The 21,859-nt window shown below is 38.9% G+C and overlaps 1 protein-coding gene across 1 annotated transcript in view; it reads right to left on the bottom strand.

Moving 5' to 3' along the window:
- igsf3 (immunoglobulin superfamily, member 3) overlaps positions 1–21,859 on the bottom strand; it is a 173,855-nt gene that overhangs the window by 131,728 nt on the left and 20,268 nt on the right. Inside the window, exon 2 of the mRNA XM_065249009.2 lies at positions 7,504–7,884. Within this exon, the coding sequence (XP_065105081.1) occupies positions 7,504–7,884 (381 nt within the window). The remainder of the gene's footprint in view (positions 1–7,503; positions 7,885–21,859) is intronic.

The raw sequence follows: 21,859 nt of genomic DNA, 5'->3' as shown, positions 1-21,859 counted from the left end.
TCTCAATGTCTTTTGACCTTTCTTTCTCTCTCTCTTTGTCATCCTCAACACCTTTATTTTATATTGCTAAAAACTTCCTTTAAATCCACAGTGACACTGTTTTTAAAATAACATTCAGAGACTATATATCCAGACTGTTTAAACACACTTCAGGACTGAGGTCATCTTAAAGAGAGCTGATAAGAAGAGATGTGTGGCGTGCACATGTGATGGAAACTTTAAACACCTTACAAGCATATCAGCTCAGTTCTCCAGCCTCTCCACAGACAAAGTCCAGATATCCTTAAGAGAAATATGTGACTTTCCAACCTTAAGGATAAAATTGCTAAAAGCAGTCAGCTTAATCTAACCAATGTTATCATTCAGGTATGTTCTTAAGCAAGAAATGTTCATGAAATAAACAATTAATGTCTTGTATAGGAAAAATATTGAAACTCTTTGGTTATTTTTGAGTGCGATGCTAATGATCTAATCATATTCAATGAATTATGCTAAGCTATGCTAAAAGTGGTATTGCCAGACCTGGAGATCAGCTGAACGGATTCCAAAATGGTAAAACTCAATTGTTTAACTCTAGGGGAGCTGGAAAATAAACCTTTTTATTTAAAAAAAAAGTGGAGTTTCCCTTTAAGAGTCACTTCAGGGAAATGTTTTTTGACCTTTTTATCTAAAGGTGTATGTTTAAATGACTGAAATTAATTTTGTACTATGTGTCATCATTAGCAGTCGCACTTGTAACCCAAAGGTCGCCAGTTTGATTTTCACTGCCCGCTGGAATCCATTGTAGTGCCCTTGAGCAAGGCGATTCATCCCAAATTGCTCCCCGGGCACCGCAGTAAATGGCTACCCACTGCTCTGTGTGTATGTCTGTGTTCACAACCCTCATGCAAAGGGTTGTTTTCAACTATGGGTAACTAACTATACCCGACAATCACTGCACATATTAGTTATTGCAAAACTACAATTTCGTTTAATAAAAAAAGTGTTTAGAACAGATGACTTGGACTGAAGAATTAAGCAAAATGTGTATTGTGATTAACCACCACACCAGAAAAGAGAGAGAGAGAGAGAGAGAGAGAGAGAGAGAGAGAGAGAGAGAGAGAGAGAAAGAAATAAAGGTGAAAACAGTCAGTTCAGCACATGCAAACAGACACGACCCAATTCACTGTTTGGTTTCCTCTTCCTATAGTGGATGTGGATGAGAATTACAGCTGAGTTCCAGATTTAACGGTTAAGCTTTAAAGCTTAAGGCAATGAAATGTTAACTAACAAATTCATAAATAAATCAAATGCAAAACAAACACTGAACACTAAGCCCAATACCCAGTGATTGTATTGCTCTTGTTTAAACAGAATTGCATCACCAGAGAGAAAAAGATGTAACAAGAGAGAAGACAAACACTTGAAACATGCAACTACAAAACTCTGAATCTTCCTCAGCAACTGTTTAATAAATCATTGCAGCTGAGTGAAACAGATTAGTAGATGATGTTTCATCCAGTTTCTTGAACCTTTTACTTCTGAAAAGTGATTCCCCTCAGACCACTGGTGTCAGGAAAAGCCGGCCACAAAATGAACATGCAATGACGGACGTTTTTTGAGGAGAACTGAACGCTATTGTCATATTTCATCATAAGCCAGAGAGACCAGATCCACTACCACTATAAACAGCAAAAAGTTTTAAAGGGAATGTCTGACTTAATAACTCAGTTAAAGACTTGGATTCTAAAGCTATACATTGGCCAAGTTTAAAAATAAAAAACATTTGGACGGTAGGGTAATTCTGTCCCGAATGCATTTCATTAGTTTCTGAAAGTTTTTTTCTGACTACCGATTCTGTTACGTAACGATTGCTGAAAGTACAGTGGAAGTCCTTATATGGGCATTATATATGCAACCAAGAGCTGAGACGAAATCAACGTCACAAAAGAAGTGTGTTTTTGTTTGTAAGGGAAATTTAAGCTTGTTCAGCTTTCCAATAGTTCAGCATTATGGGAACAAGGAATGTATTATTATTATTAAACCTTTATTTTACCAGGAAAGAAAGCACATTGAGATTCAAATTCTCTTTTACAAGAGCGTCCTGGCCAAGACTGACAGATACAAGGACGTTTCAGTTTAAAACAAATAATATCAACAATGAAGAATGTAGTTTTTTTTATCCGGGGTAAAGCGAAGTTGTGCAAGTGTATTTGTTAAACGTTGGATTTCCTTGAAATGGGGAGGTCCCAGTGATAAAACAACCGGTCATGAGTCGCAGGCAGTAAGTAAAACTGCATCATATATCTGGGTTTTGGTGGCAATTGGCACGTAAGTGCATATAATGTAAACGACACAAACATGTAGTAAATCATAAGTTAACCGGAGATAGTGGGATAACTTTTTGTGTGTTTTGCATGCTCGTGACTCGCTATGCCCGCAGTACACCTCGAGGAGCTTGCTATTTTTCAGAAAGCTGATCTGTATTTTACCCGGAGATATTAAAGGACAAGGTCTGTATTTTACACTTTAAGCCCTGTTTTCAGATTGTTTATGATGAAATAGAACGGTTTTAATTGAAATTTGGACATTTGATGCTGGCCCGAGATTTTTCGGGTGTTTGGAATGAATGGGGCTAGGCTAAATGCTAACACATTTACGAGGTGCTGTACAAAGATTAAAAGTGCACACATTGAAAAAAGATAGGTATGTAATAATACATCTAAGTTAAGGTAAAATCATTAAGATATTTTTATAACAATTAAAACTAAGTAATTTCAATGAGCTGTAATTAATGTAATGTGTTATTCCAATTATTTTCAATCGTGATAATCATATCTTTTTATTCCTTATACAGTAAAACAATTTAATTTCTTTGGAAAAAATTTTTTTTTTATGATTTTATGGGAAGAATGACCTTAATATGTCCCTGAGAGGTTTTGTGAGATTCATAAAAATAAACTATGTTTGAACCTGACCACATAGAGAACAATGAATAATAAATGTTACAGCACAATATTTTGTTTTCCTGCAATGCATATTGCGATATAAAAAATGGATGACTTGAAAAGCTGTGTTTGAGAGAAATTATCTTCTGCTTTGAATTCAAAAGGCATCCAAAATAGTTTATCTGAAAAATGCTCTGCATGTTATGCTATGTGACTATTGCAGCTGTGCACATTGCGATGTCAATGCTGTGCACATTGCGATGTCAATGCTGAGACAATATATTGTGCAGACCTAAGCACACATGCAGTAGTTAGAAATTTAAAGTGGTGAAAAATTAAACAGCGGACAGGGGGGATAGTCCGTAACTCGAGAGAGGCCGTGGGGAAGTGGGTTAAGAGGTTAGAGACACACAGAAACTTCAATGTGTATGCGCTCTCTTCCCTGACCTCACGTTCGCTGCCTAAAAATACAGTCTACAATGAGTACAGCTATTACTCCTTCGTGCAGCTGAGAAAAACCAAGTCATGCCCTACATTCATCTCACACGATCCCAGCCCACTTATATAGCACACAGATCATCCATTAATCCATACAGATACATATGCTAATTATTAAAGAGGGCAACATTACATTCACCACGGTAAATTTCTACAGCTTCAATCACTAACATTACATCAATATGCCTCAGCTGTTGGCTTAGCTTTAAAATGTCACACACGCACGCCCGCACACACATTAATGGATCCGAATCTGTGGCATCCCACATACACCCACTCTTAAACAACCTTGACAGTCTATATGACAGTATGAGGTACATCATCCACACACACAACCTAACAAAGCTTGTTTATAGCTGACAATTTTGATCAGCCGAGTTATTCCTGACATGTGTGGCTTCTTGACAGCGGCCCCGTTCAAACCCTAGCGGAGTTGCCTACCTAGACTGTATTTTTAGTCATCAAAGGCGCACTCTCAAAGCAAAGGCTTTATCAAAATGAAGGAAGCATAATATCAATATTTTCCACAATCTAAGGGGGTATCAAATGTATTTGCAGGTGAAACATCCTATAATGCATATCAGTGAGCTCAGTGAAATGAGCAGAGGGACGATTCTAGGTATTATTGAAAGGAATCGTTTCCTATCGATACATTTCAGTGATGTGTGCACAACTCATGATGTTATTAAAGTTTAGGTGGGTAATTTCAAATCATCAACCAAAATTGGAAAAAGGTTTGAACTAATCAAACTCTACCCATCTTTCATTGCTAAGCCAAACAGATATTCCTGCCCTAAACGCAAGACGTTGGTTCAAGAGTAGACAGGTTGGGCAACTAAAAATAACTTTTTATTTAAAATGTATTTGTGTGGCCTGGTCTGCATGAGTGACTCACTTCTGAAGGAGTACCGTAGTCCAGCTAACTAGGTTCTGGTATAAAGCTAGAGTTATTGTTTAATGTTTGTACCAGAGCTGGTGAACTTTACCACGGGTTAACCTTTGACCTTGGCTTGTCGTTCGAGCAAAATCCTGTCTAGCAAACATATGAGGGGATGAAAGAGGTTTTAGAGCAGTTGTGTAGGTGACTCTGATTTGGTGTGGGAATTTCAGGATGTGAGGAAAGATGGGACTGCTGTAACAGCTGTAAAGATCACCACTGCTACGCTTAAAACACAGTTCTTCTTTACCCTGTTCCAAAAGAGGGGATTAAACTTAGATCAACATTACATTACATAGAAATTAGGGCTGTCAAAAGATGAATCGCAATTAATGGCGTACAAAATAAAAGTTTGTTTTTGCATAATATATGCGTGTGCAATCTGTGTAATTATTTTGTATATATAAATACGCACACATGCATGTATGCATTTAAAAACATTTACATTTATATATATTCATTTAGAATTTTCATATATTTTATTTTATATATAAATAAAAAAATATATACATAAATAACATATACACACATATATATATATATATATATACACATATACATATACATAATATTATACACAATACACACGCAAATATATTATGCAAACACAAACTTTTATTTTGTATGCGATTAATAGCAATTCATCTTTTGACAGCCCTAATAGAAATATCCAATCTTGCTGAATCAATCACTTATTTCTGTATAGGATTTACAGATTTCTTGAAGGATGATGTCTTCAATATTTAAAAAAAAATTATAATAATACACCACACAGAGATGGACTGGCTGTAGGAAGCTTTAGGATGTTTCAAACAAATAAAAAGGCGTTTACATGTAATTAACCAGTAAATCCTATTTATAACTCCCAGTGTGAACCCATGAGATCTGTTAGCATGCAGAGATAACAAAAGAAAGGCTTATGCTGTTTTCGAAGGAGAACAAGGATTTCAGAATGAGGTGTGGACCAACATGCCTGCCCTTAAACAGGTGGCGCTCAGTGTGACGGTCCACGGCCCACACTCAACACGACTCGTGACTCACCACTCCCATATTAAAACTGTTCCTGCTGGTCCACATGTCCATTTGCACAGGCAAGCATACAATTCAGCTTCACGAGACGTCACGAGGTGCATGTGACACCGTGTATCACGCTGCCCGGTGACAGCTAAGCCCACACAGTTAGTCACAATCAACAGTCATACTGTTAATAATGAGCGTTTCAAGTTACAATCACTAATATACATGTATGACAAAAAAGAAAATCGTGGTGGATAGATGAGGTAGCGAGCAGCGTGTGCGTGAGCGGAGCTGGAAGGATAAAGTTTAATTACAATTATAATTAAGAGGACTATTGATACTGATATCATAGTGGCAGGTGGCAAGGCAGAATTACAGGCCTGTGCCCTACTTAATAATAGGGTGTGCTGGCACACAGATGGACTGGCATTCTGTCAGGTACCTTCTTCATTACTCAGCCAGAACAGTGACTGATTTGTGCAACATAAATCCACTTAGGCATTAAAAGTTCACCAATTAGCGCAGATCCATTAACATGAGAGATGACAAGCTGGAGAGGCTTCTGGCTGAAAATAGAACTACGTTTCAGATCTCACCCGAAGTTTGACTTCCCAAACACATTCGAGACATAATGTACAAAGTACTATAATCAAAACTATGATGGTGACTTTCATACTTGGAACAAAAACTGAGGAATTAAGAAAAGCACAGGTCACAACATTCAATGGAATTATACTGAATAGGAAACAGAATGTTCAAGCTTTAAAAGGGACAAAAAAATGGAAATTGTATAACCAAATGGCAAATACGCCACATTCTGTGTCTTTGAAACTCGGATACAATAGCTTTGGGCATGAAACAGAGCCAAATTTGTTATTCACTAATAATTTTCCGGTTGGATGAGCAGCCAGCAATTAAATCCACAAAAGCTTTGAATTGATCGTTGACTCAGTCACTTTAACTCCAGGATGTGGATCAAGAACTATTTAGAACTGTTGTTTACTAAATCAATCGTTCATAAAGATCACAATTAAAAGAAATATTTGCTCCAAAATTTAAGTCTTGTTCTTAATAAAGCTACAGCATGGCTTCGAAAGAATTGGCTGTGCAAAGTCATTTCCTCTCAAAATTATATGTGTTTTGCTTGAAAATGCTAAACTTAAGTTGGCTTTATACTACTGTGCCATTGTATGCCTACGGCATACTGTAGAAGATACAGCATAGGTCTTTCGCAGATCTATAATTTAAATTTTATTAAATAGGCAAAATCTAAAATAGTAAGTTGAAATTACTTAAAATTTAAAGGGACACTACAATTTTTTGAAAATATGCTCATTTTCTAACTCCCCTAGAGTTAAACATTTGATTTGTACCATTTTGGAATCCATTCAGCTGATTTCTGGGTCTGGTGGTACCATTTTTAGCATAGCTTAGCATGATCCATTGAATCTGATTAGACCATTAGCATCGCGCTAAAAAATAACCAAAGAGTTTCAATATTTTTCCTGTTTAAAACTTGACTCTTCTGTAGTTACATCATGTGCTAATACATACAGAAAATTACACTAAAGTTGTGATTTTCTAGGCAGATATGGCTAGGAACTATACTCTCATTCTGGCGTAATAATCAAGGACATTGCTGCCGTAACATGGCTGCAGGAGGCGCAATGATATTACGCAGTGCCCAAAAATAGTCCCCCTGCTATTGAAAGTTACCAAGCACATGATGTAACTACAGAAGAGTCAAATAGGAATTAAAATACGTATTTAAAATAGGAAAAATATCAAAACTCTTTTTTGCGTGATGCTAATGGTCTAATCAGATTCAATGGATTGTGCTAAGCTATGCTAAAAGTGGTACCGCCAGACCCGGAGATCAGGTGAATGAATTCCAAAACGGTAAAAATCAAGAGTTTAACTCTAGGGGAGCTTGAAAATGAGCATATTTTTTAAAAAGTGGAGTGTCCCTTTAAGGCAGCAATAATACAAATGTATCTTAATTCCCAGTCACCACTTATTCATCTTAAATAAAAAGTTTTTCAAGATGCCAAAAAATGTTTGTGAACAGCAGAATACAAATATTTGGTTGAACCGTTCCTAGCTGAAAGATTGGAGTACACTTACCAGTGAGGTTGGTACGAGCGCTATAGGAGCCCAGATATTTGCTGTCAGTGTTGGGGGTGTAGCACTCAAACATGCCCTGATCAGAGGCTTGTATCTTGGTTATGTGCAGCAGCGCTGAGTCTCCACTCAACCTCTCGATGTAGACCTCCCTGCTGTTGACACGCTGGGAGTACAAAGCATAGGCATAGTTTTGCTGGGACGTGCTCACAATTCGGATCTCTCGGTCAGGAGAGGAGTACAGGTACAAGGACCACTCAAAGTCCTGCTCCACTCCATTCTTGTGGCCAGTTACGTTACACCAGATGGTGACGTGAGAACCTTCGGTTCGAATCAAGGGCCCGGGCTGCACAGTAACCTGCCGCTGGGCTAAGCAAGAGCTCACTGCAGAAAGGGAGAGAGGAAAGAAAGACAAAAAAGTCAACTACAAAAAAAAATCTTTCAGTTTTAATGATAATCATTATGATGATTCAAGTTAAGACGCATTTTGGTTTTGGAGTAGATTTAAGCCCTGTCTAGGAAACCGCCCCATACTGTACAGGCAATAGTCTGGATACATTTGACATTTCAACACTGACATTTGATAGATGCTTTTATCAAAGTTACTTACAATACATTAAAGCTACACACTTTATCAGTATGTGCATTCCCTGCGGATCAAACCCATGACCTTTGCGATGCTAATGCAGTGCTCTACCAACTGAGGTAGAAGAACACCATGAGGTCACCCCTACTGAATCTTTACTATTATATTCTAAAATCTACAGAATAAAATAACAATAGTAGCAGTCATTAAAACATAAAACAATACAGTTAAAAAAAAATTATTATGCAAAAATGATAAACAAATCAAACCTTTTTATATCCCAGTAATGGTTATGACAAATTAATAAACAAATTAATTCAAAGTGTGCCTGGCACATTTGTCTCTGCTTTCAAGAGTTTTACGACACCTGCATCATTGAGACAGACTAGAAGTGTGCCGAACAAAGTAAAATGTGTTGACTGATATTTAAACTGAGTACAAGTCTGTCCGAGTTAAATAATATGTGGAATAAGACAAGTGTGAACAGTTGGAATGAGGGAACAGCGAGAAAGCCATTCCTCAGATCTCATTGTCCAATCTGTAACGTGAAAAAGACGCAGCCCATCTGCTACCGCGTCACGTATGATACGTGTCTGTGACAATGAATGTGTGCGGGTGAACGTTCCCTGTGGCTCAGAAGAGACGTCAGTGATTTAATTACTCCTAAATATGCGTACGCATCTGCATCTCTGGGACAGTTTGTGCATTTTCCACTGGTGGACTGAAAGTGGCCTTTATCTCACATTCTGTTTCCTTCTCTCTTTGTGTCCCACTCCCACACATAAATGCCTATGATTTCCTCATACCACCACAACCAGAATCTCCAAAAACTGCAAGGCACCAATGAAAGAAAACCATAATACAAATAACTAAGACTGTGTCTCATGAGGCAATCTTCGGTGGCATGAAGGCATCTCGGGAAACACATTCAGACAGCCTTTATAGGCAGCAATGCAGCATAATGGAATTCTGTTTGAAATATAAACAGAGCGCGCATTTGTGATAATTAATCCCAAATTTGAAAACTACAATACTAATTTCTCGCTAGAAATGCAATCAAGGGGTGTAAAAAGTGAAAATATAACCTTATTTACAAAATTTGTACTCCAGTCGCTTACTTGGCCGCCATATTATTTTTCCAACAACACCATAGAATGGCAATGAAGGTATCTCAGGAGACAGGAAGTAAACCAAACATTGGATTTGGTTGTGCTTTACTACCTTCCTTCCCTTTCGAAGGCAGCATTTTAGAGATTTCAGATGCTGATGGAGAGGTGGGTTACTTTGACTCTGTTCTTCTTGGAAATTCCCAACGTGTAATGGTGATCTAATTTTTGTCTTTTTTAGGCCCCTCTCTCGCGCTCTTAATAATATATAACAAGCTATAAGTGACTAACTATTCACATTACTCTTTATTAGTCTGACCTTTCATGCACACTATATCATGGTTTATTGTTCTCTTTTAAATTGACTACTGGCATAAAGCAGGGCTTTTTAATTCTGTTCCTGGAGGGCTATGTTCCACACAGTTTAGTTCCAACCCTAACCAAACACACCTGCCTGTAGTTATCAAATAATCCTGAAGACCTTGATTAGCTGGTTTAGGTGCGTTTCAGTTAAGTTAGAGCTAAACACTGCGGGATGTGGCTTTTCAGAAACTGAAATGAATGGCCCAGGCAAACATACTGGTTTACACTGCAGCATACATGTATATTATTCTGACCAGCTAGAGGGGTAGGGCCGTACGACAATGTGTAAACTGACCTATCACCAAACCTATCCATTTAAGGATAGGTATATATTTAAAAAAGACAAAATGTGTGATTAAAACCAACTTTCTAAAAACAGCAGAAAGAGGGAAAGTGTCATCTCCTGTAGTTAAACTCAAAGGTTCCCAAGCTTGTTCCGTGGAGGACCCCAAAGATACATTTTTAATGTCTTCCTTATCTGACAAACATGTACCCAGTTCAGATCATAGACGTTTTCTGCAAATGATTTCAGGTGTGTTTGATTAGAAACAGTCAAAATGTGCTCCACTGGGGGTCCTCCAGGAACAGGGCTGGGAAGTGCTCGTTTAACAAGGCCATTTACTGGAAAAACACACAGAGGGGGGTTTGCCCCAGGGAATGAGAGACATAACACAGCCTTTCGCAAAACAACTGATTTATGGTTCCATACAATATGCACAGTATTTAAAGCTTTTGCTCATACAACTCTCAGAATGACCAATAGTTGTAAAATAAGTTGAGTTGAGTTATTATGCCTCTAAATATGATTATGGAGTTTGATCAAACAGCGTTTACAACCTTTAACAGCATCAAAGTCCATTTTGCAGTTCAAGTACGCCTAGTGACAGCCCAATGTTTAATCCCTGCCATTCAGTAGATGAAAGTGACCATAAATCATCAAGTCTGATTAAAGCAGAATGAAGATTTCATATGATATTACATTCACAAGCATTTTGGAAATGTATACATCAGGCTCGTTTCTCAATTTAAAGCAGCTGATGATGAAAAAAGCATTTTCATGTGGGTCACAGAAGACTTTACCAGAATAACCAGCGCTGGTCTGCCATCAGCTCTGCAGCATTAAATATAAATCACATATAAAACCTGCTCTTCACATAAAACGTGTTATCTCTCTATGCTGAGAAATGGGCTGGGACAAATGACTTTTAAACTGTGTTTATTAAAATGTATTGTTTGTGTTACATTATTACAAAACCACAGGAACCTTCCCAGCTGCTGGGTGCTAACAGAAGTGAGGTATTTCCTGAATGTTTAATTTCACAACATTAGCGAGGTCCTGCTCACTTGGTCAATTAAAAAAAAACATGCATTCAAAATGTATATACAGAATGAAAAGTCTGGGGAAAAAATTATACATGATAATGAATGCCAAGCTGTGCCAACAGGGCTCAAAAGGACTGACCGAATTATTTATTTTGCATTCAAAATTCCTATCTTAAAATGGGAATGATGCTTCTGGTTTAAACCTTCCTCCGGATGTGACTAATCTGAACCCCTGCTAATTGGGCAGTATGCACTAATCACAGAGCTAATACCCATCCTATTATTATCCTACAAATGGCTGCAATGAGAATCTCACGGGAACGACGAGAGAACACAGTAACATCAGCCACTTCAAAAACATGCCAACAATATGTGTCAAAGCAAAACAAGTGATAAAAGATACCAGCATATAAGAAACTAGATCACGCCGAATCTAATACTGTCAAACCATGAACCAAAACAGTCTAGTCTCAGACTACAGTCTAGTTTTTGGTCAGCACAAAATTCTAGGCTGTAGGCTCTGATAAATAGGGCTACATGAGAGACTCTCACATTCTCCCTCCCATGCCTGCCGTTTGTCTTGCTTTAATTGCCTCTCACACGTCTAGTCCTAAACCACTTTAATGGAGCCTCTGTGTATATAGGCACAAGTCATGATGCTGCAGCTCCAGGATCAGGAGAGTAACTCGACACCCCTCAAAAATACACAGTCAAACAGAACAAATTGACCCAGGCCATTACCACCATCACCACACCCCACAACTCCAAACCCAGCGGAGCAATTACAAAAATATCTTCTGCTCATTTGATGCAAGCCAGAGTGCTTGCACTCACTCACGTAGAGAGCACAGAGGAGCTTGGGTGGGAAATGTTAGCCAATTAGGAGGCTGTGGCCGGTCCAGTGACCCCGAGTAAGTCATTTTAAGAAAGAACGCCACTTGGCGGCCCCAAATCCAATATTTTTTCTGACTATGTGTGGCACAGATCTCATTTCTCGATGTGGTGCGAACACCTAAAATCCAATCTTTGCTAATCTGATTTGGACCCTTTCATATGTGGTCATCCGTGCAATCTGAGCCATGTGACCCGAGTGTCACATCAGATGGGATATCATCAATTTCTTTAACACTTTTATTGTTGTTATGTGCAGTGCACAAGACTGTACTGGTTTTGTAAACGTGCACTTGGGGTTTTCGTTGAGGCTGTTTATACCTGTCATTGATCTGTAAAAAAAAGGAATAAATGAAAAGTCTGTCATTTTTACTCACCCTCATATCATTTTAAATATGTGAATTTTTGTGTTCAACATGAAAAGACAGTAGTGAATAAATGCTCCTTTTTTATGAACTAAGCCAGTGTTCTTCACTCCCAATCCTGGAGAGCCGGTGTCCTGCAGAGTTTAGCTCCAACCTTAATCAAACACACCTACCTGTTCATTTGAAACAGATCATTTTCTAGTGATCATGAAGACATTGATTAGCTTGCAGGTGTGTTTGATTAAGGTTGGAGCTAAACTCTGCAGGACACCGGCTCTCCAGGACTGGGAGTGAAGAACACTGAACTAAGCTATTGTGGGACTTTTGAAGATCTGGCGTATAGGAAATGCCTCAAATAGACTACACTGAAGAGGGTAATAAATATAAGGGTAAGTACATCACCTATATTTAATGATTAGATATATTATTCCTTAAAGCTCGGTCTAGTAAATACAGTCTTAGAGTGGATCCACTTTATCTCTAATACTATAAAGTAAAACTTTAAAGATGCTAGATTTCAATCTGATACCCTGTGATCTTAAAGCTGAGATAAATCTGATACAATTTTAAGATGTATTATGTATATCGGATAGAAGGTTTAACTTGCTGAACTTTGAGCTTCAGATTTAGGAATTCTGTCCCAACTGGAGATAAGGAGCAATGAGGGACTAACGATGTTCAGTGGAGGACATATTGAGCAGAGGTGCAAGATTAGCAACCCAATTTATACATTCACACGGGGCATAAGCATTTACGCTTCTCCTTTACTTTTAATGGGTGACGTCATGCATTGCCGAACCGAATTGTGGATCTGTTCTGCTCGCAACTTTTCAAGCGTCAATGTGTGCGTCAGCCAATCAGATCATCTTATGCAAATAACCTATTGCAAGCCAGCCAATTAAGTTTATACAAGACCGGAGCATGTGTTGCGGGCGGCCACTGTAATTGGCTGTTGGTCACGCTTCAGACAAGCCTTCCATTAAGCGATAATGCTTACGCCCTGTGTGAATGTACCATTACTGTGTGATTTTTAATCATAACAAGTGATGAGTTGATGTAACATAAAATATAGTTAAAAAACTTTTTTTACAGTGAAGCATCTCTGGGATTGTAATTATGTCAACATTAAAAGGTTGAAGTGAGCTGCATTATTCACATATCATGGAACTTTGACTGCTGATTTCAGAAATAATCTTCTCTAGAGCGACTCTGTTGTTATTGATTCCATGCGGAAGTCTAGAAGTTAGGTTTGGCACTGAAACTATGTTTATGTCTAAATGGGGCTCAACAGGACAAAGTCCCAAAAAGCACATCCATCCATTAATGACTCCAATGGGTTTACTGAAGTAAAACAATATGTTTGTGAATGAAAACAATTAATATTTAGAGCTTATTAGGGGCCAAAATGTATGAGAAAACAAGACAACATTTGTATGTAACAAAAGAAAGAAAGTCGTATGCATCTGGGTTGGCATGATTATGAATAAATTGAGAGAATTTTCTTATTTCAAATGTGTACACAAAATAGCAGCTTAATGAAAATGTACATATGCAGGGTTTCCCGCAGCACATTTTAGTTAAGGCGGGTCGCCTGAGCTTGGAAACACTACCGCCTTAACTAGGTCATCCAAAAAACAAAAAAAACAAAAAACATTCACTGCACAAAAGGCCGTCAAGGGCATATCGGTGGAGGAGGGACAAGCGCCACACGGCCGAAATGAGAAAGACGTGGTCCGGACCGTCACTGTCTGTAGGATAACTAGCCAGTTGATAAAATATCTCGGAGAATAGCGCGGACACGCTTCACACCACGAGCGAGCACGCGCACCACACGGCCGAAATGAGATAAGACGTGGTCCTTCATGTCTGGAGGATAGCCAGTTGATAAAACGCGTGTCCGTGAGAACTGTAAGTGGACTTATGTTTTGGGGTTATTTAAGCCTGTTATTGTATTAGTCTATAGTTCTTGCAATTTTAAAGTAAGTTAGCTGGTGATTTTGTTGTTTGAGCAACCTGCTGTTATTTACATGCTACAGTAGTTACACTCCTTTAAGATAATGTAATTAATAGTGGGAAAAAATCAGTTTTTACAATTTTTGCGCTTTATATCATTGTTCGCCAGACGTACTACAACATCTGCTTCAGTTTGTGTTAATTAACCCTTTAGTTTCACTTCACCACGCAGCTATTCCCTTTAGAGGTAAAAACATTTAATTCATTAATAATCTAGTATGGGTTCATTTTTTGTCATAATTTTGAAGAAACTAAGTTTTTTTAGTTTTTTAAATAAAAATATTTTAATTTTCATCATGACGTATACGCCCTGCCCCTTTGATTGCCACGCCCTCGGCCCACACCCACCCGCCCAACCCTACCACCTTAACTATCAAATTTTCTGCGGGAAACCCTGATATGTGTAAATATCTGTAGCTCAGTATGAAGCCATAAACTCAGTGGAAAGCCTCATAAGTCCTTTTTGTGTGCGTATGCTGTTCTCTTCCAGGTCAGGACAGGGACCCCAGTCAGTACCTCAGCTGTGCTGCATACAAAACAACACGGGTCTTTTAGTGCAGGCAGACGGGGGGTGACGTGCTGCTTCCTGTCTGTGTGAGCAGCTGGAGGCACAGCTGTACTGGTGTGGCCGACCGTGAATGTGTATGCGTTCTGAAAAGTATTAACTGTATTAGCCTGTGTTAAGTATAAACTACTCAACTGCAAGAAAAGAAAAAAGCACAGAGCATCTCAACGGGATGGCAGGAAATGAGGAATAAGACACAATAAGCTCTGGGTCTGTGATCATCAGATCAATATAAAAGCTTTCCATGAGCGGAGACATGACCACAGCAGGCATTATGATATCTTTTCTCTGTGGAGATGTCAGAGCAGAATCCCGTTGCAGTCTGTTTAATAGGTTGTGGTAAGATTGGGGCTCTGGTCCAAAACCTATTCATAGGCAGCATTTAAGGACATTACCGGCACACATGTGATGCAAAGACTTAAAAGTGTGGCTATTGAAGATAACTTTGTTCAGACACTCTAAAACACCAATAAAGCTATCCCATAATATATTGTGATGCGCTCAGTGTCAAAATGCATCTTTAATTGGTTTTTGCTTGTTTAAGCTGGTCTCCCAGTCTGGCCAGTGATGCTTAGCTGGTTAAGTTGGTTGGCCAGATGGTATCCTAGGAATGTGTTCAAGTTTTGAAAGGTTTGTAAGGCATGCAGATTTGCTGCCTATGCAAAGCGTTTTGAATCGGCCACTTATTGCAGGAAACATGCTGCTTTAGCAGGCAGCTGCCTATGCATGCAGTAGACAGCAAAGGTTTTGGAGGGGAGACTAAATGCCACAGCCTCAAGGAGCTGAGAGACTGATCTAGCAGTGTGTAAAAACCCTTCGATTCACACTCGCATACACACTTTGTAGCCTCCTACGTGCACCGAGACCAGCGACACCAATGTGCACGACCCTTGAGTATGTGTGTGTTCAGGGACATAATCTAGATGTTGCACTATTCATAGGCTTTGCCATGCACATGCACACATCATGTACCAAAGATTGAGATAGTGGGGATACTATAACCTGATATGTGCACATTTTGGGTCTTAAATGTTGTTAAAGATGTTGATCAATCATTGCCTATTCCTAGGAGAAAGTAGCTTGTAGGGAAACCCAAAAGGAAAGATGGGCGACATGGTTTCCTGTTGGGTGAACAAAACAGGGCAGCAGGAAATGAAGAGAGTTACACAGAGCTGTACTGTATAATACACCAAAGGGGGTAAATTGACCATGGTTCAGTAATAGGAGATTGCAGGACCCTGGAGTAGCAAAGAAGTCATCGCCAGTGGACTGCGGATGTAATTTGTGCAACCCCTTATTGCAGCCACCGGATCGTTAAGAAACCGAACCCCAGTGCAAGATAGAGCAAGTGAGTCATTAGGACAAACTGTGTGTCTTTAGGCACAATTCCCTTCATCAATAAATCACCAAAGTAGCATTTTTTAAGTTAATGCCACTGTTCTCTTTCACTCAGCCAACCATTCACTTCCATCACAGCGGCAGTCAATGGACTTCAGCCTCCGAGCAGGAGCGTGCATGCCCGGAAAGGCTATTTAGATGAAAAATGAACTGGCTCAAAGACTGAGCTGCGCCCAGCCAGTCGAAAAAGCTATATGAAATGCAGGACATTCATTTCTGGGTGTGTGGAGCCATATTTACAATATATGCAAAGCTGCTCCATCTTTATTCCCACGTCCCCCTGGCACTTTCATTGTGCGGTTTTGTCAGGCGCTCAGTAGCGGGATGCATTTCTGCTTGAGCTCACGAATCCATTTGATTTCTTGAAATTTTTCCCTGTTTTCTTTACTCGGGTTTTGCCAAAAAGCAGTTTAATGGGATTTGCATTCTAAATGTGACGTCTTTTCAAAAACATCACTGCTCAAGGCTCTTAAGATGAGACGAAATCTCTTCATAAACTCAAAGCTCAAACAGTCCTGTTGATATTATTTAAATGAATTAAATGTAAGAAAGATTTTGAAAATGATGCCTTAGAGGGATGCAAGCGGTTGTAGACCTCCGTCTCATTTTCATCGTATCCCGGTGCATTGTGGGATGGCTTTCACAATTCAATACATTTTTAGTACTGTCTACCAAGGCAAGTTAAAACAGACTGTCTCTTTCTGGATGGGCATCTAAGTACCACTGTATGACAAAAACATGGCGTCTAGCTGTCTGAGCGCTGCTAAAAGGAATGACCACAATAACAAAATATTGTTTCTATGAAGCACTACCATGGTCGACAACTTTGTAACTATTACAGATTAGAACTATTACAACTATCATTTACCGTATATTCATTTGTAAGTACCGCGCTCCAATGCCTCTGAAACCTGGTTTATATTTGACATGTCCGGATAAATGACATTATCACGGAGTGGGCAGTCATGCTTGGGGTCATGGGTTCAAACCCAGGAACACACATACTGAAAAAAATGTATCCCTCGTATTGTACTGTAAGTTGCTTTGGATAAAAGTGTCTGCCAAATGCTTAAATGTAAATGTATTTAACGCATCGGAGTATTCAGGTATGGCCTACTCATTTTTCATCCCTAATACATACTGCGTGTATACTATACTCCTTGTAATAGTTGTTCTCTTCATGCTCAAAGGGGTTCGCTTCAGTCAGTAAGAGGATTGCAGTAAAATGAGGTCTGCACCCAATGACTCAAAAACATCAACACTTGCTAAACATATTCTCAAGAAAACCGATGCAATCTAAAATGAAGTCAAACAAGTTTATCCTTCTTACACAGACCTATATAAGTCTCCCAGAAATGAACACAATAAAACCTCGAATCCATCTCTACTAGATACAGGCTCTCTTTTGTGTTTCTCTCCTCACTAATCATCTCTTTCTTTTTTCTCTATTCTGCTGCGTTTGTCCGTGACCACATGTGAGAGAATTCCTGCTGCTCGTGTCTCTTTCACAGATCTTTGAACCCTTTCAGCAAGGCTTAACGGGCTCAGAGAGACTTCAAAGTGAAACGACGGCTCATGTAGGCTGAAAATGAGGTCCTAAATCCCTCATCAGAGGTGTTCTACCTACACTCCGACCGCAGTTGCCCGTCCTAACACGCCATTAACCCGTACCGTTGAAGCATCATCCACATCTAAGCAGCTTTTCATCATTTCAAAACCTAGTACGTCGTCTACAACGGCAGCATTTTAATGCATCACAGTCGTGTTCCTGACGTGATGGCTGTTTCAAAATGTATTACACTGCCCTTGTTTTAGCCCAATTCTAATGCATGCTGCATGTGATACATGGATCCCAGAATGCATTGCGATTGGTAAAATAAGTCATACATGGTGGATGAAACAAGAGATCAAATACACTTCAATTAACGCATTAATAAAACATAGTTATATGTACATTTAACCCATTTGTGCCTGATGCTGTGCACCAAAACATCACCTCTACCGCCGGTTACTAAGTGCTACAGAGGCTTAGATATTAAGTTTTTGGTAGACGTTGACAATTCTTAGTATTTTTTTCTGAAAACCTTCAGGAGATAAGGGTATTTATCCTAGAATAACATAGGTTTTAGGCATTTTAGGAGTAAAAGTCCACTGTGGGGAAAATCAGGTTTTTATGTTGTTTATATGGCTATGTGGTGTTTTTAATATGTTTTAAGACAAATCATGGGCAAATTCATCATTCAACACCATTGCTGAGTATTTTCTCCATACATTAGGAGACAGTCTTATTCCTGCGGTTTAAAATCGGCAAAAGTTTTCAACGCCACAAACATGTAACCAATCATATCAACTCAACTGAATTATTGATGCACCGATGTATCGGTCGCCGATATTTATCGGCCAATTTTTGATGAATTTGAAAGCATCGGCATGTCAGCAATAGCACGAGAAAGACCGATACCGATTGAGTATTAATCAACTGCATAAAGAAATCCATTATATGTAAAAAAATTAGTAAATGTTGTTAATAAAATAAATGCTGAATAGCAAAAACCACCTTTGAAGGTTATCATGCTATCTTCTTATATTTGTTTTAGCTTAATTTGTGCCTCTCTTATTATGTTGGTCGGTTGAATTTTAATTAGATCCAATATATGTTCAGTAAAAATAATTTGATGCAGAAATAAACTACCTAATAGACCAACTGTATAGTATTGTATACAAGTGTTTAATATCGGCATCTGTATCGGCCAGAAGTTGTCTGTTTAAATCGGTATCGGCCCAAAAAATCCTATCGGTGCATCCCTAAACTGAATGCATGGATTAGTGGTTCCAGTTATAGATATTATGTACAGATACCGCATAGATAATGCGCTGAAATGATTCAACTCGGCTTATGTCCTGTAACCTGTTAACATCAGCACTTAAAGATTAGTGCTGCAAACGCGCAGTTCACATATACATGGTGTAAAACTGAACTTAGCTATGTGTCTGAAAATGCCAAATGTAGCATCTATTTACATATATATCTATGGTCTGAGGTGGTGTGAAAGAGTAGAGGTGGGGACAAATTTGCATATTCTATGGTCCAAGCTGTGCTATTGAGTAGAGGCGGAGACAAGTTTGCATATTCATAGATCTGTGTATACAAAATGAGGAAAGGATGTAGAGCAGTTACATTCCAGCTGTTTTGAAGCATGAAAAAATGACTTTTAAACTTTTAAATATGTTATTATGATGTTCATGGATGAGTTTTAATTAATAAAATTATTGACTACAGTGGGACTTTAAACTTTTTAATCAGATATTTATATAAAGTAGGGGTGTGACGAGACACTTAATCCACGAGACGAGACGAGACACGAGATTGGGTTCACGAGAACGAGACGAGACGATATTTTTACACTTTTTAAGAAACCCTCGATGATAAAATAAATGAATAAGAAACTGAAATCATGTTATTTTTAAATGTTTTAACTAATCAAGGACTGCCCCTAACAATTATTTTACTAACTGATAATGAAGTAATTTGTTATTTTTGGGTAATAAAAATAGACCCAAGTGAGCAGTAGCCTTTAAAATTACATAATAACGAAGATGCAATAATAATTGGTTCAAATAAAGTATTAAAACCAAGTTACATTAAACAACATTACATTAACAAACACATTACATTTGTGGTCTATAAATAAATAGCATTATGTATATATTATAACAAATGCCTGCAGGGGGCGATAGTAGACTCGTCTCGGATGCTATCTTCACTTTCACTTTCACTTTAGACGGAAAAAAAACGCTTATTTTTTAGCCAAACAATGTTTAAATCCATTTGAATATTTAATATACGTCCATTTCTTTACAATAGAAATGAACATGCAGACATTAAATCATGTAAACTCTGTGATGGTTTAATCTGCTGAGACTTCACATCTGACACTGATCTACAGAAAAACACAACACGTCTCAGACTTCATACGAGCTCCCAAACGAACATTATTGGAAACCCAAACAAAAAAGCAAATGCAGTAAAAGACAGAATATAATGCATAGTAAGAGGCTAATTATACCAACCACGCTTTAAACGCTTGGAAACGCAAGGCGCGACGCACTGCCTTTTAAAAAAAAAAAGAGCAGTGCGTGTCGACGCGGCTTTTAATATTGCTAGGCAACCACCTAGTCAGCTGTCTTGTCAATCAAATATTGAAGCGTGCGCTCTTTTGCTGTTGACTGTCATATTAGCAGAAACTTTAAAAAGAGGATGCTTGATCTGACCTTGTTTGAGGGTTAGAGGTGCACAAACACGCAGGAGAGAGTGAGCGAGTGGAGTCCGGTTCTTCAAAGCAACTGTAAACTTCCCTCACCACAACGTAAGGCCCGCATCTCCCCTCATTCGAGTGGACAATGGAAAGACGCGAATGACGTTGGGCGCTTCTCCGCTCTCAGCGTTCCTTCAAAGGCGCGTGCTGCGGCCGCCGGCAAAAACCGCAAGGCGCTCAGCGCGCAAACGCTCCATGCCCATAGAATATCATTTAAAAAAGGCGCCTGCAACTGCCTCCTCCGGAGGTCGCATATGCAGGCTGCATACGACATTAAGGTTTATTTCAGATCATTAACTGAGCATTACATTCGCAAGTCGTGAGCATATTACAACAATTTGCGATTAACTAAATTATTAGTAAACTTTATAATTGTTAGTCTCTCAAAAGACAGTCTTTATGAAGTAAATGCAGTTTAAAAATGCGACCTCCGAAGGATGCAGCCTTTTTTTTTGAGAAACGGCCAGAATTTCACCTACACAAGAAATCTCGCGAGACACACTTAATCTCGCGATACACATTTAATCTCGCGAGATCTCGTCGCACGAGATCTCGTCACATCCCTAATATAAAGCGTTTATGCTTATACAAATATTGCTAAGTTATGCTAGCAACAAGCTAACGCTGCAATTTGAGAGCTATGTGTGTGTTGCATAGCTGCCAATATAGAGCGATCCAACCCAGTCGCTTATGAGGTCACATGACTATTAGGATCCCGCCTTTGCAGGCAGCAGGACAGCCTGTTAGGTTAAAAGAGAGCTCAATTTACTTGCTATATCTCTCCTGCCAATATAAATCTATTTAACCCACCGAGTCCAGCTAGTCCATACTATCTATCTGGTGCCTGCTGGACTCCTAGCATTGACTTCCCATAGAGAGCCGGATCCAGGAAAAAGTACACACTGGATGGTTTTGTGAGGATTATGCACACAAGAAAGATAAGAGGAATAAAGAGCTAATCCAGTAAGAAGCATGCCGTGCCTTTCACCACAGAGGCACAATCTCAACTTTATTATAATGTGACATCCTCTTCTTAAACCTGCTATGGATAATCCCACTTCACACACACACCTTGGTGTCAGAGTCGTAACATATGCGCAAATGTTACCAAGAAAGCACAGTTTGTGTGTCAAACATTACATAAACACCCATTTAGGTGCCCAAAGTCATTACGTTTAAAATATGTAAACTTTGAACTCCAAATCATGATCCTACAAAACAAATCTTCTAACATTCAGAATGCATCCCTCGCTCTTTTTCAACTTTGTTTTATCAGCACGCTCCGCAGAACACAGAAGAAACAGCAAACGCAGAAGTTGAACACAAAGCTTTCACAAAGTGGAGTGTTGTGCTTGAATAAACACCTGTGCTGCCAAATACAATAGGACAAAGGGGATAACAAGCACTGGGCAGAAAATCCACTGGACGTTCTC

This window comes from Paramisgurnus dabryanus, chromosome 15 (genome assembly GCF_030506205.2).
Source record: "Paramisgurnus dabryanus chromosome 15, PD_genome_1.1, whole genome shotgun sequence".
Classification (NCBI taxonomy): Eukaryota; Metazoa; Chordata; class Actinopteri; order Cypriniformes; family Cobitidae; genus Paramisgurnus; species Paramisgurnus dabryanus.
This window is presented reverse-complemented; position numbering and strand designations above follow the sequence as displayed.